Here is a 10624-nt window from a genome sequence, read left to right as displayed (position 1 = left end):
GAGATTGTTGGGAAATTATTATTGTTATTATTATTTTACTGTTTTATATCTTAATCACGAAAATAATATTAAATAATATAACCAATTTTACACTCAAAATAATTTTTTTTATATATGTTATTTTATATGATATATTCGTTTTTATAAAAAAAAAATATCATGTTGAGTTCAATTTTCAACTTTAATAATTGTACGATATAAAAAAATGAAAAAAAAAATTTTGGAGGAGCTGGGATTTGAACCCAGGACTTTCAGCATGCGAAGCAGACACTCTACCACTGAGTTACACCCCCTGATAAGACTTCCAATTTTAAAAGTACTATATGAATATAAACATTCATTTTCCAGATTACGAAAATTAAAAATTTTTGTTAATATTCTAAATACAATATTTATTTATTGATATATGTTCTTTTTTGTTTTTAAATTTGTTCAAAACATTATTATACAGTTGATCAAAAACTTCCGTGCTAATTATTTGGTGGTTATTACTATTCTTAAAACTTACAGGGTACAGTCGAAACTTATTAAAATTCGTGATGTTTCAAAATATATATAGGGTGCTTAAATAATTAAATTCGTGAAAAAATTTGAGCGCTAGTTTTTCTAAGAATATCATCCGCCACTGCCGAAAGGAAGATCTGAAGTTTTGTTGCCGGGGTGAGACGAAAGGGGAAAGTATGATGTATCACGCAAAAGTTGCACCCTCTCAGTGGAAATCCAGAAATTTCAGAACTTTATATACACCATCTGGTGACGGTTGTTCGTACAAATTTTTACCGTAAGGAAAAAAAATGTCTTGGCGTTCTTTTAAGGGGTAGTAATTAGCGATTTACCCCCGGACTTATCATCATCGTGAAATTGCAATAATCAGTTGAGACGATATGAGAAGTATGTCGGAATCCAACAAGTCGAGGCGACGAGACGCTGTGGGCGGTCAATTCGAAGGCGTCTCCGCCACCCCTTAACCTCTCGTTCTCTCTCTATATCTCTCGCTCCCCTTTCCACCCTCCACCTTCTCATCGACCTTTCTACCTCCTTCTTATCCCCGCGTTACCTTCGCGCTCCTCTAGAATACTCATTTCACACACTTCGGTCGATAGAACAACCCACAAAGTAACGGTTAACTAATCTATTCAGTTGGAGGCTTAAAAGGTAGCGCGTTTTATTTATTAATGTTTATCGTTTGCAGTTTATATCATCCGCCGTGTATAATAGATCATTTTCTATATAAAGATAATAAATTTAAATTGAAAAAAGAATGATTTATATAATTTGACTTGTGAAACAAGTTTTTAATTTTTGATATTCAGATAATCGATATTTGGCGTTACCTTTTTCGCGATTATTATAAAAAAATTAAGATTCCCTACTAGCGACTCCACAAAGCTGCCACTTAACCGGCCTTTTGTTGTTTAGTTATATCTTTCTACTTTTTTTTTTCCTTGTATTTCGCTTTCCTCTTTCCCGCCAACTCTTCGCTACTTGATGACCACGAGAGTGACGTATTACGGCCGTCAGGAAGGTCATTAGCAAAGGTCACAGAACAAAGGAGCCGAAGATTAACGGGACTAAGTGATACAGCGGGCTGGGGGATTTTTATTAGACGTATCTAAGTGATTTTTTTTTAAGTTACGTCATTAAAAGGAAAATTATATAAAAAATAACAAAAAAAAACATGAAACCACCAATATTTTTTCGACTTTCACATAAAATTAAATAAAAAAAAACCGTCTGCTACCATTATCCCACTTAAATTTGGTTATTTTCAATGGATCTCCTCTAATGACGTAATAGATGCATTTTAAGAGCAGTTGTACACGTACCGACCGGTTTTTTTGCCGGATACCGACCGGTTTTGTACGTATGATAATAAACTCGATTTTCTTCTCAATAAAAACATCAGATCTATTCAAAATTTTCAATACTCTTCGAGGTTTATAGCTTCTAGTCGCCGTAGAATTCAATTTAGAAGCTGTAGGATTCTTCTTCTTTTTCTATAATATCCGAAATTCAAACACTTTTAACTTTGAAATGCCCCGATGCAAAAAAAGATCGGTTTGAATATTCGCTTAAATAGAAAGCAGTCTAGGCGAGCGGCGGCAAAAAGTACGAAAAAAAAAGTAGGGAGGCGGGATAATGATCGAGATAGTCAAGTGCGTATCTTTAAAAAGGACGAAAAGGATAATATATTTCGAAGAAAATCTGCGTGAGTCATTTATCAAGGGCAATTGCACAGTTTTTGTTTACAAATACCAATTATTTTTTATAATTACCATAAAAATTACATAGTTATTTCGAGATTCTTTATTTATAAACGATTAAAGATATTTAGATTATACCACACGGTAAAATTGAAGAAATATTTATATTAATTAAAATTATATCGATTTATCCTGAATGCGGACCTGTCTAACATCCACTAGTACGATCGAAGTTATTTAAAAGAGACCACATACTAAAATTATGGAAAGATTTACATCAATTTAAATTCTTTCGTTTGTTCCTGAATGCGGACCTGTCTAACTTCTATTCGTGTGGATAAAGCTATTTAAAGGAGTCCATACACACTAAAATTATGGAAATATTTATATTAATGTAAAATTATTTCGACTTATCCTGAATGCGGACCTGTCTATCATACACTCGCTACTTATAGGAGCCCAGACACTAAATGTTTTCAACTGCTCCTGAAAGTTTTGCTGTTTATTATAATTTTTCATCAAAACTGATATATATTCATATATATACATAATTTTTTATTCCATTTACTTATTTTTAAGTCAAAATAACTCAATTTCTGATCTAACTTCTCATAATACAAAAAATCAGACACATTGTTTGTTTTTTCTTGGAATTATATCAAAAACTTTTTTTTTCAATTTAGTTAACTAACCCTGAATGCAGACCTGTTTATCAACGGGTACAAGCAAAACTTAAGGAGACCACACACTAAATTTGTAAAAAAATGTGCAATTACACTTGTTGGTAATTAGGATTGACGTATATATCAAATTAATTTGTGGATTCATATTTTTTTTTATTTTATTTCCAAAATTTTCTATCCAAAATTTTCCACTCTTTGATTCAATTTTCTAAAATTCCAAAAAACAAACAAAAATTTGATTTTTTCCGGAATTATCTCAATTGATCCTGAATACGGACCTGTTTAACATCAAATTGTACAAGCAAATATTAATTTAAGGTGACCACACACTAAAATTGTGAAAAAAATTGTAATTACGCTTGATGGTATTAATTGGGATTGAAGTATATATCAAATTAATTTGGGGATCCATATTTTTTTATTTTATTTCCAAAATTTTTTGTTCCAATCTTTGATCCAACTTTCCAAAACTCCAAAATATAAATAAAAATTTGATTTTTTTCGGAATCGTTTCAATTTATTCTGAATACGGACCTGTTTAACATCAAATTGTACAAGCAAATATTAATTTAAGGTGACCACACACTAAAATTGTGAAAAAAATTGTAATTACGCTTGATGGTATTAATTGGGATTGAAGTATACATGAAATTAATTTGGGGATCCATATTTTTTTATTTTATTTCCAAAATTTTTTGTTCCAATCTTTGATCCAACTTTCCAAAACTCCAAAATATAAATAAAAATTTGATTTTTTTCGGAATCGTTTCAATTTATTCTGAATACGGACCTGTTTAACATCAAATTGTACAAGCAAATATTAATTTAAGGTGACCACACACTAAAATTGTGAAAAAAATTGTAATTACGCTTGATGGTATTAATTGGGATTGAAGTATACATGAAATTAATTTGGGGATCCATATTTTTTTATTTTATTTCCAAAATTTTTTGTTCCAATCTTTGATCCAACTTTCCAAAACTCCAAAATATAAATAAAAATTTGATTTTTTTCGGAATCGTTTCAATTTATTCTGAATACGGACCTGTTTAACATCAAATTGTACAAGCAAATATTAATTTAAGGTGACCACACACTAAAATTGTGAAAAAAATTGTAATTACGCTTGATGGTATTAATTGGGATTGAAGTATACATGAAATTAATTTGGGGATCCATATTTTTTTATTTTATTTCCAAAATTTTTTGTTCCAATCTTTGATCCAACTTTCCAAAACTCCAAAATATAAATAAAAATTTGATTTTTTTCGGAATCGTTTCAATTTATTCTGAATACGGACCTGTTTAACATCAAATTGTACAAGCAAATATTAATTTAAGGTGACCACACACTAAAATTGTGAAAAAAATTGTAATTACGCTTGATGGTATTAATTGGGATTGAAGTATACATGAAATTAATTTGGGGATCCATATTTTTTTATTTTATTTCCAAAATTTTTTGTTCCAATCTTTGATCCAACTTTCCAAAACTCCAAAATATAAATAAAAATTTGATTTTTTTCGGAATCGTTTCAATTTATTCTGAATACGGACCTGTTTAACATCAAATTGTACAAGCAAATATTAATTTAAGGTGACCACACACTAAAATTGTGAAAAAAATTGTAATTACGCTTGATGGTATTAATTGGGATTGAAGTATACATGAAATTAATTTGGGGATCCATATTTTTTTATTTTATTTCCAAAATTTTTTGTTCCAATCTTTGATCCAACTTTCCAAAACTCCAAAATATAAATAAAAATTTGATTTTTTTCGGAATCGTTTCAATTTATTCTGAATACGGACCTGTTTAACATCAAATTGTACAAGCAAATATTAATTTAAGGTGACCACACACTAAAATTGTGAAAAAAATTGTAATTACGCTTGATGGTATTAATTGGGATTGAAGTATATATCAAATTAATTTGGGGATCCATATTTTTTTATTTTATTTCCAAAATTTTTAACCCGAAATGCTCTAATCCTTCCTAAAACCCCAAAAAGCAAACAAAACTTTGTTTGTTTTTTCCGGAATTATTTCGATTAAACCTGAGTGGGGACCTGTATAACACCAGGCAGACAAAGCCGATTTAAAGCAGACCACACACTAAAATTGTATAAAAAATTCATTGGTGTTTAGAATCAAATCATTTCGTTATAAAATGGGTAGTTGGGGATTTTAGCATATTAAAACAACGAAAATTATTTATATATGTATATTATTTTTCTAATTAAATTTTGGCGTTTACGTGTATAGCCAAAACCCCATCGTCATCGTTCGAAGACAAAGAAATGGAAGCCATACCGCTTCCGTCGACACTAACACTCTTCCCTGTACAAGAACCGTTTTCCAAATTACCGGTAATAACGTCACAATAAGTACCAGCCGGTAAGGAAGTTTGCAAACTTTGATTGATATCCCCCTGTAAGGTAAAAACAACGAAACCTTTGTCCCCCCTACCGAAAGCTATCTGTTGATTTTGATCGCTCCACCAATTGGTCAAACTCGTCCCCTCAACGACGTTCCTAAACGCCACCATATTGTATATTTGCCTCCAGCGATGTTCACAAACCCAACCATTGGTACAACTACCGTCATCGTTGAAACCAGGCTGTTCACCCGGAGGACCTACAAATATATATCACAAAAACAAAACAATTTTTTTGGATATGATAAAGAAAAATTAATATATTTACCCTGATCATGACCGTCGAAGTAATAACTCGACATAATCCTAGTAGTCACCCCATAAGGATGCGCCAACATGAAAGCGATCGCCATCTTGTACGGTTTAGAATTTTTATACGTTAAAATATTACCGTTATCGCCCCTTTGCGTATCGTGATTATCTATAAAAACGACCGCCTCGGATCCGTCCAACAATCCCCACGTCGCCCCCCAAGTTTCCAAATAATGCAACGGATTTTGACCTTGAAAAGCCCTTCCCAACTCGTTACCGAACCTAAATTCCAACACGTCCCCGAATCCAGTATATTCGTCTCTGGAAACGGCCTCGCCACCCATATCGATGACCTCTTGGTAAAAGAAAGGTCTTCCACCTCCCGTTAGATCTTTGACGCTACCGTAGATGGCTTGTAAATCCGCCGGCCACATATGCTTAGCCGCGTCGACTCTGAATCCCGTCACCCCCAAATCCACACAATGATTCAAAAATTCCACGATCTTCTGACGGACGTAATCTTTGCTCTAAAATTTTAAAACGCCGATTAACGCCAAGCGACTAAAGTTAGTAGTAACACGTACTTGATCCAAATCCGGTAGACCGCTCAACCAACAGTTTCTGATATTGTTGGCGTCTTGATAATTATTTACGTCGCAACTCGAATGGAAATCGCCCGAACCGAACGGCACCGCAGGATAAGACAACGATCCTATATCGCACGTATTTCCCGCCGTACCTGTACCGGATGTCGCCGACATGTGATTGAATACAGCGTCTACGTAGATTCTGTAAATAAAAAATTGATCCAACTACGAAATCCTCGCGTTTTCCTTACCTCACCTCACTCCGGCGTTATTGCAACGTTGCACCATATTGGCGAATGAGGATTCGTCTCCGGATCGGGTGTTTATAGCGTAACTCACCGGTTGGTACCTCTCCCACCATGGTCGATCTCCTATAACGGAGTTTTCATTCGGTGGTGATACCTATACAACAATTCATTATACATCATTACCTCTTTGTGACAAACGACCATTATTAGCGTTGGTACCTCTCAAATATTAAGTTTTACAAGCGATTGGTAGTTGGTATTGGTAGTTACCCCGCAAATTACCTCGTAAAAACGGTTATTCGTCTAATTTTTTGTATTATAATACCTATGAACGTTTCGAAAGAATATTACCCCGCAAAAAGGGGTTGTTTTGTTTTTTTTTTCAACATATTCAAATCTCAAATCGATCGCAAGAAATAACCCCGCAAAATGGGGTTATTTCTAACCTCTGTTGGTAAAAATTCGATTCATTTTTTGTAACTGAACGTTTTCAAAAATATATTACCCCGCAAAAAGGGGTTATTTCGTAAAATTTTCTGTTACTATGCTTGTAAGAAATAGAAATCTCTTTAAAAGCATTCAATTTATCAAAACGACCTCAATGATAAAATAGTAGTTACCTCACAAAAAAGGGGTTGCCTGTTGAAAACGATCTTCCGTTAAATAAAATTTAATTCGAATTTTTTAAAAAGTTATTTTTCAATAACTTCTTAAAAAATATTACCCCGCAAAAAGAGGTATATTTCGTAAAATTGGAATTAAAATATCTTTTTTAAGGTCGATTGAATTAAGCGATCGATTATTAAGAGACAGGCCACTTTTGGAAACTTTATCGTCAGCACCACTGACTGAAATTAATAATAAAAAAGAGTTACCCCGCACAAATCAAGTTACCTCTTAAAAATAAGATTCCATTAACAGAAATTTCTATCGAAAAATGGCCATTTTAAAAAAAAAATGTCATATTTTGAATACTTTGAATGCTTTAGAAAATTGTTACCCCAATGAAAAGAGGTAATTTAGTAAAATTTAAGTAAAAGTCTCCTAAAAAGAGGAAGATTGATTTGAGCGATCAATTATTAAGAGGCATACTTTTGGAAACGACCTCGTGAGCCTAAGTGATTGAAATTAATAATAAAAAACTAGTTACCCCACAAAAACCAAGTTACCTCTTTAAAATAATTATCCTTTTAACAGAAATTTCATTAGAAAATTGGTTATTTTTCTAAAAAATGTCATGTTTTGAATGCTTTAGAAAATTGTTACCCCTTGAAAAGAGGTAATTTAGTAAAATTGAAGCGAAAGTCTCCAAAAAATAGGATGATTGATTTAAGCGATCGATTATTAAGAGACAGGCCACTTTTGGAAACGACCTCGTGAGCCTAAATGACTGAAATAGATAATAAAAAACAGTTACCCCGCAAAAAACAAGTTACCTCTGAAAAATAACATCCTCTTAACACGAATTTCGTTGGAAATATGGATATCATGTAAAAAACGATCTTTATTTGAAAACCATTAACATTTTAGAACACCGTTACCCCCCAAAAAAGGGTTATTGCGTAAAATTGGAATTAAAATATCTCTTTTAAGGTCGATTGAATTAAGCGATCGATTATTAAGATACAGGCCACTTTTGGAAACGATATCGTCAGCACCACTGACTGAAATTAATTATAAAAAAGAGATACCCCGCAAAAATCGAGTTACCTCTTAAAAATAAGATTCCATTAACAGAAATTTCTATCGAAAAATGGCCATTTTAAAAAAAAAATGTCATATTTTGAATACTTTGAATGCTTTAGAAAATTGTTACCCCAATGAAAAGAGGTAATTTAGTAAAATTTAAGTAAAAATCTCCTAAAAATAGGAAGATTGATTTATTAAGAGACATACTTTTGGAAACGACCTCGTGAGCCTAACTGACTAAAATTGATAATAAAAAACAGTTACCCCGCAAAAACCAAGTTACCTCCGATAAATAATATCCCATTAAAAGAAATTTCATTAGAAAATGGGTTATATGTTAACCAATGAGAAGGGGTAATTTGGTAGAATTGAAATAAAAAATAGTTACCCCGCAAAAATCGAGTTACCTCTTAAAAATAAGATTCCATTAACAGAAATTTCTATCGAAAAATGGCCATTTTTAAAAAAAAAATGTCATATTTTGAATAGTTTGAATGCTTTAGAAAATTGTTACCCCAATGAAAAGAGGTAATTTAGTAAAATTTAAGTAAAAATCTCCTAAAAATAAGAAGATTGATTTATTAAGAGACATACTTTTGGAAACGACCTCGTGAGCCTAACTGACTAAAATTGATAATAAAAAACAGTTACCCCGCAAAAACCAAGTTACCTCCGATAAATAATATCCTATTAAAAGAAATTTCATTAGAAAATGGGTTATATGTTAACCAATGAGAAGGGGTAATTAGGTAGAATTGAAATAAAAAATAGTTACCCCCCAAAAATCAAGTTACCTCTGAAAAATAACATCCTCTTAACACGAATTTCGTTGGAAATACGGATATCATGTAAAAAACGATCTTTATTTGAAAACCATGAACATTTTAGAACACCGTTACCCCCCAAAAAGGGGTTATTGCGTAAAATATCGACCGAAAATCTATTCGATACCGAGCAAACTATGGAATGTGATAATTTGAGTCTCAAAAATGAGCAAAAAAAAAAATACCTGTACTCCAGCAAATCCATTGGGCCCCAGGAAATTCTCGCATTCGGCAGCGATCGCATCCCAATGCCATTCGAACAGATGAACGATTGTGTTCCTACCAGAAGCGAAATGATTATCCTTCTGACCTAGGGCAGTAGGAATACTGCCACAACAAACAACAACCAGCAGTAATGGTATTAACTGCATTTTCAAAATAATATATTTATCTTTGACTGGCACGTTCCTATAAATAAGTCAAATTTCAAGTGTTCCAATCTTGTTGAGATAATGAAATCCATCTCGAGTCTTAGATTTTTTTCATTAGATAAATAAAATTATAAAAAAGCTGGAGTTTATCGCTAGGGAAACGTGGAAGGTTAACTCAGACACTCCACTCATCTAGTATTTGTATTTATTTTATTTTAAATTGAACATTAGACGCCAGATCGACTGTCATCTGTCACGAATAGGTTCTAAAAACGCTCCCCAATAAGAGATAAACAGTCCTAAAAATTACTCAGTTTTGAAAGAAGAAGAATGAAGACGTCCGCCAACACGCCGTTCAAAAATAATATTATTATAAACAAAACACTCGAGATAAAATAGATTTCGTATCAAAATTGCCTTGAATATCAATTTTATTAATTAAAATATTCGGAATCGACTTTAATTTTCACGTAAATTTCAATTTGAACTCAGCAATAATAATATAATAAGTCTTATGTTTTGAAACAACTAAATATATACATAATTATTCACCCTGTACATTATAATGACACAATACGTTGTATAAGTCGACCCTGTACATTATAATAAAAAAATACGTTCATATAGTTGACCCCGTATATTCTAATGACTCTATACATTCTTATAATTAACCCTGTACATTATTATGACACAATACGTTATGTAAACTGACCCTGTACATTATATTAAAACAATTACAATCTTATAGTTGACCCTGTACGTTACATTGAAAGAAATACATTCTGATAGTTCACCCTGTACATTATAATAAAAAAAATACGTTCATATAGTTGACCCCGTATATTCTAATGACTCTATACATTCTTATAGTTGACCCTGTACATTATATTGAAACAAATACGTTCATATAGTTGACCCTGTACATTATATTGAAACAAATACGTTCATATAGTTGACCCTGTATATTCTAATGACTCTATACATTCTTATAGTTGACCCTGTATATTATATTGAAACAAATACGTTCATATAGTTGACCCTGTACATTATATTGAAACAAATACGTTCATATAGTTGACCCTGTATATTCTAATGACTCTATACATTCTTATAGTTGACCCTGTATATTATATTGAAACAAATACGTTCTGACAGTTGACACTGTACACTAAATTAATTAATATCTTCTTGAGCCGTCTCTGTAAGTATTTTTGGATAAATTTCAAGCATTTTCATCTTAAAGTATCTCTCGTGTTTTTTAAATATCTAATCGATAAATATTAATATTAAACAATTATTAATTTCAACAGATGTTAGTATAAAAAA

General features: G+C 31.9%; 1 protein-coding gene and 1 non-coding gene across 2 annotated transcripts; both read right to left on the bottom strand.

The window, feature by feature from the left end:
• Positions 1–221: 221 nt before the first annotated feature.
• Positions 222–293, bottom strand: Trnaa-cgc (transfer RNA alanine (anticodon CGC)). The gene has a single exon. It is a non-coding gene; the product is annotated as a tRNA-Ala (tRNA).
• A 4807-nt stretch (positions 294–5100) lies between these two features.
• LOC130895556 (alpha-amylase-like) lies at positions 5101–9362 on the bottom strand. The gene is made up of 5 exons (XM_057802914.1): positions 9113–9362; positions 6423–6568; positions 6164–6368; positions 5596–6106; positions 5101–5527 (listed from the first exon to the last, which is right to left on the bottom strand). The coding sequence occupies exons 1-5, from the start codon at positions 9296–9298 to the stop codon at positions 5130–5132; spliced, it is 1446 nt and encodes a 481-aa protein (XP_057658897.1). The 5' UTR covers positions 9299–9362; the 3' UTR covers positions 5101–5129.
• Positions 9363–10624: the final 1262 nt, after the last annotated feature.

This window comes from Diorhabda carinulata, chromosome 6, assembly GCF_026250575.1.
Source record: "Diorhabda carinulata isolate Delta chromosome 6, icDioCari1.1, whole genome shotgun sequence".
NCBI classification, from domain to species: domain Eukaryota; kingdom Metazoa; phylum Arthropoda; class Insecta; order Coleoptera; family Chrysomelidae; genus Diorhabda; species Diorhabda carinulata.
This window is presented reverse-complemented; position numbering and strand designations above follow the sequence as displayed.

Bases quoted from the DNA above. Each gene is read 5' to 3' on its own strand.
- LOC130895556 (XM_057802914.1), bottom strand. From the start codon at position 9,298: ATGCAGTTAATACCATTACTGCTGGTTGTTGTTTGTTGTGGCAGTATT. The intron at 6,569-9,112 runs GTATTTTTTTTT...ATTGTTGTATAG, and splicing joins ATGGATTTGCTGGAGTACAG to GTATCACCACCGAATGAAAA. The intron at 5,528-5,595 runs GTAAATATATTA...ATATATTTGTAG, and splicing joins CTTCGACGGTCATGATCAGG to GTCCTCCGGGTGAACAGCCT.